This window comes from Schistocerca americana, chromosome 1, assembly GCF_021461395.2.
Source record: "Schistocerca americana isolate TAMUIC-IGC-003095 chromosome 1, iqSchAmer2.1, whole genome shotgun sequence".
Classification (NCBI taxonomy): domain Eukaryota; kingdom Metazoa; phylum Arthropoda; class Insecta; order Orthoptera; family Acrididae; genus Schistocerca; species Schistocerca americana.
The window spans coordinates 784,629,763-784,649,194 of NC_060119.1; the positions used below are offsets into that span (position 1 = coordinate 784,629,763).

Here is a 19,432-nt window from a genome sequence, read left to right on the forward strand (position 1 = left end):
CAAAGGTCTTGCCACTGAAACCCTGCTGGCGACGGATTTTTTAGTCTTCCTTCACCTGTCAACGATGTGATGAGCGACCAGAAGCGGAACGTGATTCGGATTCCAAGTTGAACTATAGGTTTGTTGGATAACTGGAGCAGGATAGAGACACATAAGTCACCGAGGTGGCGTCCAATTGAAAGACTTGCACCAAGCCACTGAGCTACATGAAATTATTAATCTTGGTGGCGTCGATAGATTTCGATTCTACCTACCAGATGATGCATTGCTCATTCCCCCGGTCTGTGACCATTTTGACGCACTCTAAATCACATCTGCAGAAAAGGACAAAGGAAAAAAATCTTTGAGAGGTGATAAACAGTATACAGTAAACAACTATTACTAAAAGTTTCCAAGTTAGAGTTTTTTGAAGTGATAGCGGTACTTTGTTGACATCCTGTACAGTCGACTTGAGACGTGTCACTTTGTATATGATGTAAAAGCAAGTGTACAACAAAAGACAGTATAAGAAACTTGAAAGTGCTCAATATTTCAAAATCTTAGAGGTCTAGCAAACGACTCTCTAAAATGACTATTTGTAGCTGAATATACGTAATGGTATTATTACGAAACTTCATATGTGGAATAAATATTTGGTTTATGATCCGTTATAGTATAGAATTCTTTTTGTCCAATAGTGTGCATCCACAGTACCTGGGCATCTGATTTCAAGTCCTGTAGACCTGTGAGGAAAGTATTGATTCGTTAGTAGGTACCAGGGTAATCTTCTTCTTCCTGAGACGTTCCTGCTTATGTAGGTTGTTCACAGAGTCTCTTCCAAGCTTCTCTTCTCTTCCAGAGTCTATCATGTAGCATCTACCCCCATTGCATTCTCTTCGGTTCATATCATCCTTCAAGTCGTTTCTTCATCTTGTTCATACTCTGCCAATTGGTCTTCGTTCACATTAAGGCCATTCTAGGGCTCTTCCTCGAACTCTTTCTGGTCCTATTCTTTTAATGTGTACTAACCGCTTAAGCCTGCTACCCTCCATAGTTTCTTTTAGGGACTTGATCTGCAGGGTGTTTCGTATTGTGTCATTCCTCATCCTGTCCCTTCTCTTCTTACCGAGGATCCCTCGTAGAAAGCGAATGCCTGTTTCTTGTCTTCTGATCAGATCTATCCCTGTCCAAGTGCAAAATTCTCATCCGTAAATGAAAATTGGGGGATAATATCACTTTTACATCTGGGTCTGTACGTTGGCAGGAATTTTCCAATTTGTAATTATGTCCGATATACAAGAATAAAACTTGGGACAATTTTCTGTTCCCTGATGTTTCCTTTCCTGGTTAATTTATTTCCTAGATTCTTGAAAGCATCTACTTTTTAAATAATTTTTTTCAATTTTAAGTTAAATCCTTCATTTTCTGTCATTTTTTCTGCTGGCTTTATTACTTTACCTTTTCTGAGCTTATTTCCGTGCCTGTTTTCTCAATTACTCTCTGCCAGGTACTTACTTGTTCTTCTAATTTCTGTTAATTTTCCTCCCAAATTATCACGTCGTCTGTACGTGCTGTGATCTTCATATTATCTGCTGTTGATCCTTGGTGATCTTTCCTTATGATGTTGTTCATGACCATCCTAAAAAGCACTGATGAGAGCACACCTCTCTGCCCGGTATAAATCATTCTGATGTGTTGCCGTCCGTTGCAACACAATTCAGACATTTTTGTACGTGTTTCTAATTCTCAGTTGTATTAATTTTGACAATTTCAGTCTGTTCTTATCTTACCATATTTCTTCCCTTCTAATAGCATCATAAGCCTTTTTTATATCTGTGAATAAAATTACCATGTCTTTTCCATATTCCCATTTCTTTCCTACAGCCTGTATGTCTGCAAATAAGATATCTGTAGTTAATCTTTCAGGTCGATATCTTTGTTTTTCTACTCCTAGTAGTGGTTCTGTCTTATCCCTGATTTTCCGTAAAATTATCTTTTCATAACTCCTCACGCAGTGGCACAGTGCTGTTTCTCTGCAATTCCTACAGAGATTCTTGTTATCCTTCTGATAGACAGGCACAATAACTCCCTTTGACTAGTCATCTTTCCAAATGTTCATACTATCCTCATTAAAATAAGGGAAATAAGAGCTCGTACGGAAAGATATAGGTGTTCTTTCTTCCCGCACGCTATACGAGATTGGAATAATAGAGAGTTGTGAAGGTGGTTCGATAAACCCTCTTCCAGGCACTTAAATGTGATTTGCAGAGTATCCATGTAGATGTAGATTAATCTACAATGAGGTCAGAGGAGTCATGGGATACTTCCTAATATCGTCTTGGACCTCCCTTTTCCCAGTGTAGCAACTCGGCGTAGCATGGACTAAAGAAGTCGTTAGAAGTCCCCTGCAGAAATACTCAGCCGTGCTGCCTCTATAGCCGTCCATAATTGCGAAAGTGTTGTCGGTGCAAGATTTTGAGCACGAACTGATCACTCAACAACGTCCCATAAATGTTCGATGGGTTTCATATCGAGCGATCTCGGTGGCCAAATTATTTTCTCGAACTGTCCAGAATGTTCTTCACACCAGAATCGAACAGTTGCTGCCCGGTGTCGTGACATCCTTGTCTGGGAACATAAAGTCCATGAATGCAAGTGATCTCCAAGTAGCCGAACATAACCATTTCCAATCAATGGTCAGTTCAGTTTGACCAGGGGATCGAGAATATTCCATGTAAACACAGCCCGCACCATTATCGAGCCACCACCAGCTTGCACAGTACCTTGTTGGGAACTTGGGGTCATGGCTTCGTGGGGTGTGCGCCTCACTCCAGCCCTATTATCAGCTCTTACCAACTGAAATTGGGGCTCATCTGACAACACTGACAACACCTTGCTGAAATGCAACGCAATTAATTTAGTTTTCTTGGCACACACTTAACACTGTGTATCGCGGAATATTGAATTCGCTAACGATTCCTAAATGTCTCATGCGTCTAACTCGAACTAACCTTCCGCGTTTAAAGTTTGTTAATTCTCGTCGTGCGACTATAATCACGTCGGAATCCTTTTCACGTGACTCCCCTGAGTACATATGGCAGCTCCGCTGCGTGGCTTCTTCACGAAGATTCTTCGGTCTTCGAGTGTGGTGCAGTTCTCAACATATGTATGTTCTGGCTTCATGTTTATTCCACTCGGTTGTCTTCTTCAATTGCAGCCTATGCTGTAAGGAGCTGGGGCCAGCGTGTGTTGGCATTACGCTGGATCTTCTGCCCCAGTGAACGTATGTGTCGGTTCTCGGACTGCCGCGCCTTTTCATAGAAGCGGCGGGCAACCGTGAGGATATGGTCCTTAACTTTGCGGACCTCAGTGAGGTCGTGCAGTGGTCCAGATGGGAAGTCCCTCTGTAAGGGCAGCGCGAGGCGCAGAGCCCTGTTCTGCAGTGATTGTAGTTTCTTCAGATGTTGGTCTGCGGCGTTCTCCCAGACGACAGCCGCATAATCGAAGACAGGGCGGATTAGCGCCCTGTACAGCGTGACGCCTAGTCGCGGAGGGAGGGTCGACGTCGGGTTGAGCAGGGGGTAGAGCTTGAGAAGTCGACCCCTTGCTTTGTTTACGACGCTCTTCACGTGTGGGCCCCAGGTGAGGCGGTGATCTATGGTGACCTCAAGATACTGCGCTGTCGGTCGCCAGTTGACAGGACTGCCTCCAACGACGATTGAGGGCAGAGCGGCTGGGATGACACGACGGGTTGCAATGAAGAATTGCGTCTTGGCTCATTGAACTGTAATTTCCACTTGATGGCCCAATCGGCGAAGGTGTCGACGGCGTGCTGTAACCTCTGGCGAAGTGTGTCCGCGCTCATACTTCGTGAGTAGAGCGCAGTGTCGTCGGCGTAAAGTGCAAGGTGCACACGAGGAACCGATGGCGTATCAGCCGTGTAGAGCGTGAACAGGATCGGCCCCAGAACCGACCCTTGTGGCACGCCTGCCCTGATGGGACGGACTGTTGAGAAGCCAGTTTCTGCACGGACGTGAAAAGTCCGTCCATCGAGGTAGGACTTTAGCAGACGGATGTGTGATCCAAGGATCCCCAATTCAAGAAGTTTGAAGAGCAGCCCATCGTGCCAGACGCTATCAAAAGCGCGCAAGACATCGAGGAAAACAGCGCCGAAGTATTCGCGCCTCTCCAGGGAATCAAAGGCTTCCTCCACGAGTCGGAGAAGTTGGTGCTCCGTAGAGTGGCCCTTACGGAAGCCGAACTGGGCACCTGGGAGTATAGCTTCGGCCGTGACGTGTTGCTGTAGCCTCTTCAGGTAGACGCGCTCGAAGACTTTCGAGACGGCAGGCAGCAGACTAATTGGGCGATAGCTCTTCGGCTGCCGGAGATCTTTTCCCATCTTAGGAATGGCCACAATCTCAGCGTGCTTCCACTGCAGGGGAAAGTGACCCGTGCGAAAGATCTTGTTGAAGATTGCAGCCAGGTGAGTGGAGGCCTCCTCAGGCAGTTGTTTCAGCATGGCAGTGGAGACGTCGTCGGGGCCTGCAGCTCTCTTGGTATTGAGGGCCTTGAGAGCCGTCGAGACTTCTTCAGGTGTTGTGGCCTCGATGTCATCATCGCCCTACGTTTCCAGATAGCGAGGGAGCCGGTCGGCGACCATCGCTTCATGTTCTGCGTCCAGTGGATCCCCTACAGGCTTGAAGTTCTCTTCAAAAACGTCGGCGAGGACGTCAGCCTTCACGTTTGGTTCGCAGACAATTCCGTTTGCAGTTCGGAGAGGCGGCATACGTTGCGTTCGCCGTAGGAAGTGTTTCGTGGTCCTCCAGGCAGACCCGTCGTCAAGCTGAAGAGTCGCCACACGGTTATCCCACTCCTGGTTGCGGTGATTGTCCACAGCCACCGTGATTTCGTGCCGCATACGGTTGAGTAGCCGTTTGGTGGCGGGGTTCCATGTACGCTGCCATTCGCGGTACGCTCTGTTCTTCTCCGCAATTTGTGCAAGGAGATCGGGGGGCAGCTGTCGAGATTGGTCCTGGCGCTCGCGGCTGGGAGGAGCCGCTTCTTTGACTGCGGCGAGGGTGGCGTCTGTGAAGTGGAGGAGTGAATCTTCAGCTTCTGCGTCGTCCACAGGTGGCATCGCAGCTAGGGACTCGGTCAGGGAGTGGCGGAAGAGATCCCAGTTGACTCCAGAGAGTGATACTCCACGTCTGGGTAACTGCAGTGGGTCAAGGTCGACGTCAAAAACAACTGGCACATGGTCTGAGGAGAGGACATTCCGTGTTGATGCGAGGATCCGGTGCGGAATGCCTTTCACGACCGCGAAGTCGACGATGTCCGGTTGACCATTAACGGGGAAGATGGTGGGATCGTAGGGACCCACTACCACGGCGTTATTGCGATCTACGATTCGTAGGACGCGGCGTCCGTCCGTGTTGGTGAGTCGTGAATGCCAAGCGACGTCCTTGGAGTTATAGTCTCCAGCGATGAACAGCTTGCCTCCGATGGAGAGAAGAGATTCCAAGTCCGCATCTACTCATGGATGCGACGGCGGTTTGTAGATGGCAATGAAGGTTATGGCTCCCGCTGACGTGTGTGCGACAACTCCGATCGCCTCCAGAGTCACGAGCGGCGGCAGTTGAATCTGGTGGTGACGGATCCCGTTCCGTATGTAGACGGCCATTCCTCCACCGGCAGTTGGCCTGTCTGCATGGTAACAGGAGTAGTTCGGCGCTCTGACTGCAATGCCTGACTTAAGGCGGGTTTCGCTGAGCAGACAGATGTCGACGGCTTCATCACGAAGGAATTGACGAAATTCGCCAGCTTGTGTGCGTAGACAAAGGGTGTTCCACGCGACCACCGTGAGTCCTCTAACACTTCCCATAATGAGTAGTAGAGGAGCGTCTGGTGGCTGCCGGTGCGGCAATCTTCTGTGCAGCGGTCAGGTGCTGCGTGAGGACATCAAGCAGTTTTGTTGTGCTCGCCACAAGTGCGGTGAGTTGAGCAATCAAACTTGCAATGTCCGTGGTGGAGGCGGCAGGAGCCGGATCTTCTCTGGCGCCGATGGAAGTGGCCACCTCTTCGCCATTGTACGTGGCTTCTTCAGGAGCGCTGGTTGTGCGACCCCCTGTCTTGCGTCGGCTTCCGCGGCGTTGGGGACGTGCACCAGACGTCGCGGGTGGGGCAACAGAGGAGGGGCCCGGTTTCGGATCCGACGAATTCTGCACAGGTGGAGTGGCGCAGTTTAGGTGTGGATGTCGTGCCTCTGCGTCTTCAAAAAGATCGCGGGTTTGTGAGTCTTCATTGCGGCGACGTGCTCGTGCGTCTTCATGGTCGGCGCCGTCGCTATTGGGTCGGCGGGGCGCCAGTCCTCTGGCGACAACCGCTGCGGAGGAAACTGGAGGTGCTACCGTGGCAGACTTCCTCTGTTTCGTGGCGACTGGCTGGATTCGCTGACGAGCACTGGCGCGCCTCCAAACTTCGCAGCCGCGGTAGCTGGCAACGTGAGTGCCTCCACAGAGAGCGCACGTTGGCTGCTGCTTCCGGGGGATGGGGCAGTCCTTCGCTGGGTGTGCACCGGCGCATTTCACACATTTTTCAGGCATGGAGCAATGCCGGGCGACATGGTTGATGCCCTGGCACCGGTAGCACTGAACAGGGCCTCTCTTGGCGCGCAAGTCTTCTGTGGTCACCGAGACGTTGGCGAGTCGGGTGAGCTGGTAGAGCTTCCTGTTCTCGATTGTATCTGTTGCGATGACGAGGAACAGGGGCATGTAGTCACGTGATTTGGGCTGCTTCATCTTGACCACGGTTCTGACACTGAAGTCGAGCTCTTCAAGTTCTTCTTTAATGTGATCCGGCTCCATGTTGAAGGGCAGATGTCGGATGACGATCTTCAGGACGCGGTCCGGTGTGGTGGCGTGAGTGAAGAAAGGGATTGCCCTTTCAGACGCCTCCTGCGTCACACGTCGGTAGTCGACCGCTGAGCGCAGTGTAACGTTGTACATGTCTCTCCCAGCGACCTTCACATTGTAGACTACCGTCGTCCAGCTAGTGAGAAGCTGTTGCAGCTGCCTGAAGGTCCCTTCATATTTCAGAACAATCGGCGGTAGTGGTGGAACCCTCTTTGACGCCGTGGAAAGGCGCGGAGGTTCCTCTGGGGCATCCTCAAGGGCAGCAAAAGTGTTGGCGATGGATGCCGGCTCGTAGGTGGACAGCACCTTTGTTCGCGCTGTATGGCGTCTCTTCGGGCGAGTGAATCCGTCGGCATCAACAGCAGGCGTTTGTTTCGATCGCTTCTCTGCCGGTGAGCTGCGCCCGTCGGTAGGGGCTGTATCTTCTTCTCTTCTGCTTCTACCGGTTTGCCAACGAGGTGGTGGTACGGCAGAGGGCTCGTCTTCTTCCGACTCCGGAAGTGGAGCTGTAAGCGCACCCATAGCGATATCCATCATGTCCTCATTCGTTGTGTGGTCCGTCGTAAGTGGGGGATCGGATGGGGCCGCCGACGTAGCAAGCTCCGCCGGACGGCGATCCGCCACACCCTTCGCAGTACGTAGCTCCGCTCGCTTCGACATCTCTCGTGCGTCTGCGTGTGTGCGTCGCGTTATGGCAGCTCCGCCACTGCACTGACCTTTTATACCTTGTGTATGCGACGTTACCGTCATTTGTAATGTGCATCTCGCAGTGACGTTTGTCACCTGAGTCTATACAGCCACTGAATTCCGATAGGTCCTGCGGCTTTGATCATTCCGTCCGTCATAATTACGCATAAGTTCGGTGGCTAATGAAAGATGAGCCGGCCGGAGTGGCCGAGCGGTTCTAGGCGCTACAGTCTGGAACCGCGCGACCGCTACGGTCGCAGGTTCGAATCCTGCCTCGGGCATGGATGTGTGTAATGTCCTTAGGTTAGTTAGGTTTAAGTAGTTCTAAGTTCTAGGGGACTGATGACCTCATCAGTTAAGTCCCGTAGTGCTCAGAGCCATTTGAACCATCAATGAAAGGTGATGTGTAACTGCTTGGAGAACATCGCATTCCTTTTGTTTTGTGTTACAGGAAGCGAGGTGTACGGAGCGCCATGCCGAGCCACGGCGGAGTGCCAGGGAGTGCTGGGCAGCAAGGCCATCTGCCAGAGGAAGCTGCTCGGCAACGACACGACGGAACGCTGCCTCTGCATGCTCAGCAACCACTACAACCCCCAGAACTACACCTGCCAGAAGAGCCTGCGTGAGTAAACTGCGTGTGCGTGCATGTATGTGTGTGTGTGTGTGTGTGTGTGTGTGTGTGTGTGTGTTCTTCCCTTACTTCCTCAAGCATATATTCAAGGATGCTACTCTCTGATGAAGAGATTCATACAAGAGAGAAAATCAAGGCAGGCAACATAAAAAATAAAATATAATGTGCCCTACCACAAGTGAAATACAGTGGCTCCCTCTGTTTTGTTGCAGATTTGACACTGAAGGTAGAATTTTCTTGGATGTCGGACCGCATAATATTTCTACACGAAACTCATCGTTTCGTCTCATCTCCTCTACGAAACCTCATTCAGTAGCCACACGGTCTTATTGCCTCCAGAAGATTCCAGTTCTAACAGAATTATTTTACCTCTGATGGTAACGCCCACGAAAGACTGTAGATTTACACAGTGTCTCCACACCAAACGTCTAGGGGCTGTGCATGGAAAATAGCATTTGTTAGGCGCAAAATGTTCGCTGAAGATTCCCGGAGACGCCAGGCTAATATTCGCCGGATCTGCGACGACAAAATTTCACCGAACTAGCAGCGTCTACTAACTATGTTTTGCTGTGTACTAACTCCCTTCGTAGATTGATACGGTGATTTCCAAGAAGAAAACCTGAAAAATGAGTGCTCTAAGGGAGAAAGAACTTTAAATTTACTGGGCCTGCCTCCTCTCATACGGATCAGACGACTGGATTACAGACAACACACAAGGCACACGCACGCTGCAGAGTGTCTCTTTCTTACTGCCTCTCAGGGGCACAACCTGTAAAGAAGGACGCCTTCCTATCTTTTAATTTTACGTAACTGATCTGTCATCAGTTTTGTCCTACTGCAAATACCAGGTGTATGCTGATGACCGACATTTGTATCTAAGTATGAAACCAATCACCCTGAAGATACCTATCCAGAATCTCAGTACCGATGGGTGCGCTCTATCGAATTTAGTGCAGGATATAAGGTTAAAACTCAACTCATCGAAAACCCAAGCTGTAGTGGTTGGTCATTCTATGTTCATTAGTCCAAAATGTCGGGAAGCCCCACCATCTTTAAGTCTAAATGCGACAAATATCAACTTCTGACCTTCAGTAACGAGTCTAGAAGTAGTAATATGTGATAATCTAATTTGCCCCTTCAGACACTTAAGTCATTTTAAAACTACTTGTCACATTAAAATTGTTGGTTTCTTAGGAAACTACGACATGAAAAAGGTGCTGTATGCGTGAAACCTAGCCTTATGTAAGACAGGGCCTGATGGCCCTAACCAGATCAGCTTAAATAAATAAATAAATAGTGTCATCGCGAACCGTCTGCGAACATTTTGTCTCTAACAAAAGTTGTTCCCCGTGACGTTATCTCTCACTCCTAGATATTCGATACAAGGACTCTTAAACACAATATATAGGTGTAACATTCTTCATGGGTAATTCATAGATACAGAGAATAATTCACATCACACACCTGCGGTAAACATCAGTTTCAGTCCGGTCGGAAAGCAAGTTCGCTGCCATAAATAAGGGCTACGGTAGCGCCTCTTCCGGATAGTCCGCGAATTGGTTTCCGACCGCCGCAGACGGTGCGCCTCTTGTGGAAAATACACGCACCAAGTGCGAATTGTTAGTATGCTATTTCGTAAGAAAGTGCAGTAAGTTTGGTTATACAATCCTTATCGCCCCACTCGTTTAACGAATCTTTCAGAGCATGTCTTGATGTCCGAGTGGTTGGCTAGGTTGGGGACGTAAACGAACAGCTATCGTTTTCAGACTTTCTTCATGTGAGTCATCTTCACGTCAAATATCCCTCATTTCTTTATTGTTAAGGATCAATATTAAACAAATTTCACTTAATTACCATTGGCAACAAAGTCAAAAAATTAATGAGCTGCTAATAAGAAAACCATTATTTGCTGACAGTATCAATCTGTTTGACCATCATCAAGCAATATAAAAATTGCTAGTGTAGGTCGCACATTGTCATCACAATTGCGGTGTCAATGATCAAAACAAAAAATAAGAATCCATTAAAAGTTGCTGCAGAAAAAAGGGTAAAACGCATTTCTACGTTTGTACGATAATACTACAATGTCAGATTTCGCATTCCCTAAGTTATACGGAATACACTTTGTACAGTGACAAGTTCATAAATGCATTCTTCTGTTTTGACGAGTCTAACTGCTAGTGTGTTACGAATTTCTATGATTATAGTTGACAACAAAGTGGCAATTAACCAATCTAGGCTCTGCTAACAATTTTTATGTTGGCTGACTAGCAAGAGATACATTGAAATAGGTAGCAAATAATGTGTTATTTAAATAAAACTGTATTTCTTTACATATTTATGACCTGTGAAGCAACACCTTCGCAAAAGAGAAGAAAATTATGGTAGCACTATATTCCAGTGTACCCATTTCAACGAAATACACACTACAACACAACACAACAAATAGCGACGTAAACAAAGCAATTTCAGATGTAAAGCTGACATTTGGATTACCACTGGGTACGATGCAACACACAGAACCAAAGCTAATTGATATAAAGAACATCTTTGCGTCAGTTCGATAATTTTTCAGGTCGTTCTTGCTCTCAACGTCTACATCTATGTAAATCACAAGCCACTGTACAGAGCACTGTGGACAGTAAATTTTAGCAATGTAATCGACTTCTGTCCTCTCTCATTTGCGTATTGAGCGACGGGACAACAGCTCCCTGTGTACGTGCCCAAATCTTGCTTATCACATTCTCATGAACCCAACAAAGTTTCGGAAAAACTAAGTTGTGTTTATTCCAATGATTCCTATTTAAGTTCCCCGAGCATTTCTATTACACTCTCGAATGTGCTATGCCAACCAGTTACGATCCTACCAGTACCTCTCTCAATTTATTCGATGTGTGTTGTCATGCCTATGTGATAAGGACTCCAGACACTGGAACAATGCTCTGGAATTGATCACACAGTTTGATTTCCTTTACAACTGCCCTGGCAACGGCCTTGCCGCAGTGGCTACACCGGTTCCCGTGAGATCACCGAAGTTAAGCGCTGTCTGGCGTGGTCGGCACGTTGATGGGTGACCATCAAGACCGCCATGGGCTGTTGCCATTTTTCGGGGTGCACTCAGCCTCGTGATGCCAATTGAGGAGCTACTCGACTGAATAGTAGCGGCTTCGGTCAAGAATACCATCATAACGACCGGGAGAGCGGTGTGCTGACCACACGCCCGTCCTATCCGCATCCTCAACTGAGGATGACACGGCGGTGGGACCGTCTCGATGGGTCACTTGTGGCCTGAAGACGGAGTGCTTTTTTTTTCTTTTTTACAGCTGCGCTGCATTTTTCCTGAACCCTTACAACAAATCTTAAGTCTTTCATTCGCCTTCCTTCATCGTGATTTTGCATGTTCACCCCATTTCATGCCACTTCTTAATGTTATGATTAAACTGTTATACGATCTGAAGCGCTCAGGATCTATGTCACTAATCTTGTTATCATAAACTATCGGGATCTTTCCCTTACACACCCACATTTAAGGGGAGCTGTCAATCGTTAAATCAAGTTAAAATTGTGTGCAAGCCTTTCAGCAGCTCCTCACGATCCCCCAAAGACGATACTTCCCTGCATATAACGGTACCGAAACGAATATGGCTATACCGCTGCCCCATCTAATATATCGTTTTACGTATATTATGAGCACTGGAGGTCTTATTACGCTTCTATGGGCATACCCGACGTTACTTTCGTTTCTGTGGATCATTCGTTGGATTCTATTAGTCAAATTTTCTTCCAGCCATTCACATCGTTACGTGATTCCAACATATTGTTGTTATAACGGCCCAGAAACTCGTAATTTATTATTTACTTAGGTTTCCGCCACATTTGCATATAATATTTAATGGCAAGTGGTTTTGAATACTTGCTTTCATTGCGAAACCATTACTTACATCTGATGTACCGACAAGTCTTATGAATGTGTAATTGGAACTATGCTAAGTCAAACATTTGAAATGCACGGAATAGTGTAAGAATGAACGTAAGCGTTTGAAATTAGTTGAGAGACATATGTTATTCCTCTGTGTTTTTTCACAGTACTATGTCTCTGGCTATTGGTGAAGTCTGTGTCGTATCAGTCTCACTTTTCTTCTCTCAATTTACATGGCGATGCCTCGTGGGATCTGTTATTTTTTTCTGTGTAGGTGCTTGTGATTTGCAGCCCCAATAACTTTTCATGTACAGTAGTTAGGCCTGAAGTTGCAACCTGCATGAAATGGGAACATTGCGACGTAGCTGAAGGTTAGAGGCTGTTCCTTCCTTTATTTCTGTGCAAGCGAGAAAGACTCTTTAAAGATCACCATCGGTTGAGAATCTCAACAGCCGAGCCGAAGCTTCGCGCCTATTTTAAAATGAAGTCATTTTATTAGCTTTTCAGATTTTCTAGAAGAACCTTCGAGGCCATTCTCGAAGCTTTTTCTGGTAAGAAAAGATTCAGTACAGTTTCTGCCACGCTCTTCCTTAGACAATAATTTCTGAGAGCCGCTGCATATTGGCTACTACAGCCCCTCCAAAATCTGCCAACGCTAAAACTTGCATCAGGGAAGAGACGAGGGAAGATTCGAAGGGCACTCTCGTCTGAACACTTGGTAAGTATGGATATTCTGCCATAGCGCGGAGATGTAATTTCAAGTCAGGATTTGTATCATGAGTTAGCACACGGTAACTCGTTGACAACGTGAAATGGTGCAATATGTTCGAAATTCTAAGAAAAATAGGGGTAAGCTATAGGAAAAGACGGACAATATGCAATATGTGCATGGATCAGGAGGCAACAATAAGAGTGGACAACCAAGAACAAAGTGCTCGGATTAAAAAGGGTGTAGGAAAGGGATACAATCTTTCACCCTTACTGTTCAATCTGTACATCGAAGAAGCAACGACAGAAATAAAAGGAAGGTTCGAGAGTGGGATTAATATTCAAGGTGAAAGGATATCTACGATAAGAATCGCCGATTTCATTGGCACCCTCGCTGAGAAAAAAAGAAAAATTACAGTCTAATGACTGCAGAAAACAGATTGAGAGTAAAGCGTCGAAAGACGAGAGTAATGAGCAATAGCAGAAATGAGAACAGCGAGAAACCTAATGCAAGAATTTGAAACCTCGAAGTGGACAAAGTTAAGAAATTCTGCAACCTAGACAGCAAAATAGCCCGCGATGGACAAAGCAAGGAGGACACAAAAGGTAGACTAGATCTGGAAAAAATAGCAACTCTACTAGTATTAGTCACGGGCTCTAATCTGAGGAAGAAATTTCTGAGAATGTACGTTTAGAGCACAGCACTGTATGACAGTGAAACTTGGACTGTGGGAAAACCGGAACAGAAGATAATCGAAGCATTTGAAGAGTGCTCCTACAGACCAAGATTGAGAATGAGATGGATTGATAAGGTACGGAAAAATGGAGGTTCGCTGCAGAATCGGCGAGGAGAACACTGACAAGAGGATGGGGTAGAATGGTAACACATCTGTTAAGGCTTCAGGGGTTAAGTTCCGTGATACTACAGGGAGCTCTAGGGTAAAAACGTTAGAAGAAGATGGAGACAAATACATCCAGGAAGTAATTGCAAGTACTATTTTGAGGTGATAAAAGGTTGGCGCACGAGAATTCGTGGCGAGCCGCATGAAAGCAGTCAGAAGACGGATGATTCAAGAAAATAAATAAGTAAATAATCCATAATCCATCCTTCTGTAGATCTTCATCTGAAGTAGATGAGAGTTTTCTTAATACTGACCGTCACCTGAATTGACTTTATCCTCCCACCACATGTGCAGCCACACGATTTAATCAGTTATGTCTCATGATAAGATTATCGATCATGTTGAAGCGCATCACTTCGTTACTGCAAGGTGGTATCGAGTTTAGTGTTTCAATAGCGTTTCATTGGTGTAGTCACATTTAGTGAAATTTCAGGGCTAAAGTCTTTTATGGTCGTCCTGTAATGTAGAAAGAATACAGCATGTGTGATGAACGCACAACTGATGCAAGGAAAGAAGTAGAGGGATCCACTTATCTCGTCTTAGTTTACTAATATCTACCAAGCTCATTTTATAAATAATTAACACCCCTATTTTCTGTCCCCCGCAGACAGGATAATATTAATAAAACTACACTGAAGTGACAAAAGGCAAGGAAAATCGTGTCGGATCTACTTTTGCCCGGAGCGACGCAGCAACTCGACTTGGCAGGGACTCAACAAGTCGTTGGAAGTCCCCTGCAGGAAAGCTGAGCCATGTTGCCTCTACAGCCGCCCATAACTGCGAAAGTATTGCCGATGCAGGATTTTGTGGATGAACTGTTCTCTCGATTACACGTCGGGCGATCTGGGCGGCCAGATCATTCCTTCGAATTGTCCAGGATGTTCTTCAAACAAATCGCGAACAATTGTAGACTGGTGACTTGGTGCAATGTCATCCATACAAAATCCATCGTTGTTTGTGAAGTCCATAAATGGCTGCAAATGGTCTCCAAGTAGCCGAACATAACCATTTCCAATCAATGATCAGTTGGCATGGAACAGAGGACCCAGTCCATTCCTTGTAAACACAGCTCGGTGGTGTCGTGCTATTAGCAAAGGTACCCACGTCTGTCGTCTGCAGCCATAGCCCACTAACAACAAATTTCGCCGCACTGTCCTAGCGGATACGTTCGTCGTACGTCCCACACTGATTTCTGCGGTTATTTCTCGCAGTGTTACTTGTCCGTTAGCACAGACAATTCTACGCAAACGCTGCTACTCTCTCTCGTTAATTAAAGGCCATCGGCCACTTTGTTTCCGTGGTGGGAGATAATGCCTGAAACTTGGTATTGTTGTGACTAATACCAAATGTTGTGGTATCAGACGCCAAATGCGGCGTATTGACACCAAATGTAATGGGTGGGTGCCAGGAGGTGCTGTATTAAAACTCGGCGAGAAATTTTCAAATGATTTATTCGTTTCCTCTACAGAACTTCGTTCACCTCTGTCTGCATCAGTGGCCTGCAATGCTGAGGAAGCACCCCCAATGGCCTGTGTAACGCAATGCTGTGTTGTGCTGGCCTTGTGCGCCAGCTGTAGAGTTCCGAGAGCCGACTCAGCGACCGCTGTCCTCGTTGTCTCCGCGCTGCTCCGCCTTAAGCCGTAGGCTGGCCCCGCTGCTGCTTCTTCCTCAGCTTGCATAGCTGAGAACACGGTGGCAATGACTGCGTGCGATCCGGCCTCCGAATCTGTGGTCCTCGTCACAGAAGTCTCCGGCGTGTGTCGAGAGCCGAGACGACTGCCCGCGTTAGCGAGGTGAAGAGTGGCCCACCCTGGCTGGCTGCGGAGCCCACGTCAGCCTCAGAGGGTCGAACCAATGACCTGCTGTGGATTGGGACACTGTCGTCTCATCTGTTGCTGCGTGTAGCCCGACGAAGTGACACGCCCCGCTCTCCAGGAGAGCTGCCACACTTGAATGAATCACGTTAGAAAACAACACCTATTTATATTCAGCTGTGCGCCTCTGCTTCGCTAACACATCGCTCTGAGTCATGTACGCCCCACACCCCGGTTGTCCCAGTGGGCCCCGTCTGCCTACAGCTTGCACCATGCGAACCGCTGCGTTTACTCTTTTCAGCTTTTCGACAGCCCTGTGGCCTCCATTCCACTTCGCAAACACTGGTCAGCGTAACTTACTGCAATCCGGCCCGCACCTGGCTGTAACTTGTGCTCAGAATATCGCACAAAACGTGTATCATTAAAACAAGCTGTGACGATTCTTTGTGGGAAGAATCTTTTCCTCCAGGAACATTAATGTTAAACGAAGATTTTTGTTCAGGATCCTCCAACAGTTTGACGTCAGCAGTATTGTGCTACACTCCTGGAAATGGAAAAAAGAACACATTGACACCGGTGTGTCAGACCCACCATACTTGCTCCGGACACTGCGAGAGGGCTGTACAAGCAATGATCACACGCACGGCACAGCGGACACACCAGGAACCGCGGTGTTGGCCGTCGAATGGCGCTAGCTGCGCAGCATTTGTGCACCGCCGCCGTCAGTGTCAGCCAGTTTGCCGTGGCATATGGAGCTCCATCGCAGTCTTTAACACTGGTAGCATGCCGCGACAGCGTGGACGTGAACCGTATGTGCAGTTGACGGACTTTGAGCGAGGGCGTATAGTGGGCATGCGGGAGGCCGGGTGGACGTACCGCCAAATTGCTCAACACGTGGGGCGTGAGGTCTCCACAGTACATCGATGTTGTCGCCAGTGGTCGGCGGAAGGTGCACGTGCCCGTCGACCTGGGACCGGACCGCAGCGACGCACGGATGCACGCCAAGACCGTAGGATCCTATGCAGTGCCGTAGGGGACCGCACCGCCACTTCCCAGCAAATTAGGGACACTGTTGCTCCTGGGGTATCGGCGAGGACCATTCGCAACCGTCTCCATGAAGCTGGGCTACGGTCCCGCACACCGTTAGGCCGTCTTCCGCTCACGCCCCAACATCGTGCAGCCCGCCTCCAGTGGTGTCGCGACAGGCGTGAATGGAGGGACGAATGGAGACGTGTCGTCTTCAGCGATGAGAGTCGCTTCTGCCTTGGTGCCAATGATGGTCGTATGCGTGTTTGGCGCCGTGCAGGTGAGCGCCACAATCAGGACTGCATACGACCGAGGCACACAGGGCCAACACCCGGCATCATGGTGTGGGGAGCGATCTCCTACACTGGCCGTACACCACTGGTGATCGTCGAGGGGACACTGAATAGTGCACGGTACATCCAAACCGTCATCGAACCCATCGTTCTACCATTCCTAGACCGGCAAGGGAACTTGCTGTTCCAACAGGACAATGCACGTCCGCATGTATCCCGTGCCACCCAACGTGCTCTAGAAGGTGTAAGTCAACTACCCTGGCCAGCAAGATCTCCGGATCTGTCCCCCATTGAGCATGTTTGGGACTGGATGAAGCGTCGTCTCACGCGGTCTGCACGTCCAGCACGAACGCTGGTCCAACTGAGGCGCCAGGTGGAAATGGCATGGCAAGCCGTTCCACAGGACTACATCCAGCATCTCTACGATCGTCTCCATGGGAGAATAGCAGCCTGCATTGCTGCGAAAGGTGGATATACACTGTACTAGTGCCGACATTGTGCATGCTCTGTTGCCTGTGTCTATGCGCCTGTGGTTCTGTCAGTGTGATCATGTGATGTATCTGACCCCAGGAATGTGTCAATAAAGTTTCCCCTTCCTGGGACAATGAATTCACGGTGTTCTCATTTCAATTTCCAGGAGTGTATACACCACTTGATCAGATGTATGAAGACAACTATTCTGGACAGTAATATGAGATGTATCGACCATTCACCATTATGACCACTTCAAGTCTGCTGGGAAAGTTTTCAATGAGGCGTCTGTATGTCTGTGGGGGAATGGCAGCCCATTCCTCCTCTAGGCCCGAAACCAGTTGATCCTGGGGTCTGGAGCGGAATCGACAGTCCATTTGTTTTAGATTAGATAGGGCAGTCCATTTCAGAAATACTACTGTGCACAGACCATTGGCTCACATGCTGCTATATGACATGGTGCATTACCATGCTTACACAGACAGTCATCAACTCCGAATTGTTCCTTTAACGTAAGCGGTATACAACGCTGTAAAATCTGTCCATAACCCTCCGAATTTAGTGTTCTCTTACACACAGTGAAAGGTAACAACCTGACCACAAAGAACACCCCCATACAGTAACACTACCACCTCTGTGCTTCGCTGTTGCCACTAAAAGTGGTGGCAGGTAAAGTTCTCCAGGCATTTGTCAAACACAAACCCTTCCGCAGTGTATAGCGGGATTCATCAATCGAGATCACTTGCTTATGCCCGTCCAATGTCCAGTGGTGTCGCTGGTTTTACCACCACACGTGTCGCTTAACACTGACTGCTGAAATGTGTGGATTATGAGGAGTCGCTCGACCTATATACCCCATTCCTTTTAACTCACTATGCAGAGTCATTGTGCTAACTATACTGTTGGTAGCACTTTGAAACTCAGAGTGATTCCTCCCCCCTGATTCAGTACGAGATTTTACAACCAACCTCCACAATGTTCCACTGTCCCTGTCTTCCGGTACATGAGCTTCATCTGGTCTTGGTTTAGATCTGACTGTTTCTTCGCGTTTCCACTTCACAATCACGTCGCCAACGGCCGAGTTGGGCGGCCTTAGAACAGTGGAAATGTCCCTGAAGGCTTTATTACTCAGACGACATCCTGTAACTGGTCCAGGTTCAAAGTCACTGATTTCTCTTGACTGACCCATTTTGCTGTTACTGCTTCTCTACTGACAACAAAGTACTCCCCACCTCCTTTCGTACATCAAGTGGCCAATTCTGCACTACATAGGAGTATCTACGTAATTTTTGTCACATGGGGTAGTGCTGAGCATCCGATCTTCCACCCTTTTTGTAACCGAAAGTGATCTTCGATCCTTTCCAACTTATTGCGACTGTTCGTTCTGCAGTACATTCTCGATAAATATGATTGAGACGGGTGTTACGATTAATCAAGGAAAACCCCCAGTTGGGAAACTGGCCCAAAATTAGTTGGTTACTGTCGAGTTGCAACTTACAATTTCTTTATTGATTACTTCACCCATTAAATGTCATTTCTTTATCACTTGACCAGGAACAGATCCAAAAAGCTAGTAGGCATGAGTGCCTTTTCAAAACAATTTACTTTACAGTTAACGGCCAAGCCATTTTACTTAAAACCGACTTTGATAAAACATTTGATAACAAATCAAAATTTTCCAAGTAATGAAATTAAAAACTTTACTTTACCGTTAACAGCCAAGCCATTTTACTTAAAACAGACTTTGGTAAAGCATTTAATAACAAAATTAAAACTTTCCAAGTAATGAAACAAAAACCACCAATTTGCATACAATTTCGCTACAGAACATGTAGGGAGCAAACTTCTTTTAATCTTTGGCACAACAAGATGTTAAATTACAAGGGCTCGCTAACAGGCAGACAGAACTAGCATTTTCAAAGGATGCCAAGTAGACTAAAATAATCAAAGTAAAGATACAGTCATTCACCTTTTACCATAACTAACAATTTTAAAGCCACGTAATTTTAAAATCCCACCAATGAAAGGCAACCTTAACCTTTTTAAACAGTAGCCAAAAACAATCAGAGTAAAATACAACCATTTAACATT

General features: G+C 47.3%; 1 protein-coding gene across 1 annotated transcript in view; it reads left to right on the forward strand.

Annotated features, from left to right (window-relative positions):
- Positions 1–19,432, forward strand: part of LOC124545562 (tenascin-like) — a 164,720-nt gene that overhangs the window by 60,358 nt on the left and 84,930 nt on the right. Inside the window, exon 3 of the mRNA XM_047124512.1 lies at positions 8,029–8,199. Within this exon, the coding sequence (XP_046980468.1) occupies positions 8,029–8,199 (171 nt within the window). The remainder of the gene's footprint in view (positions 1–8,028; positions 8,200–19,432) is intronic.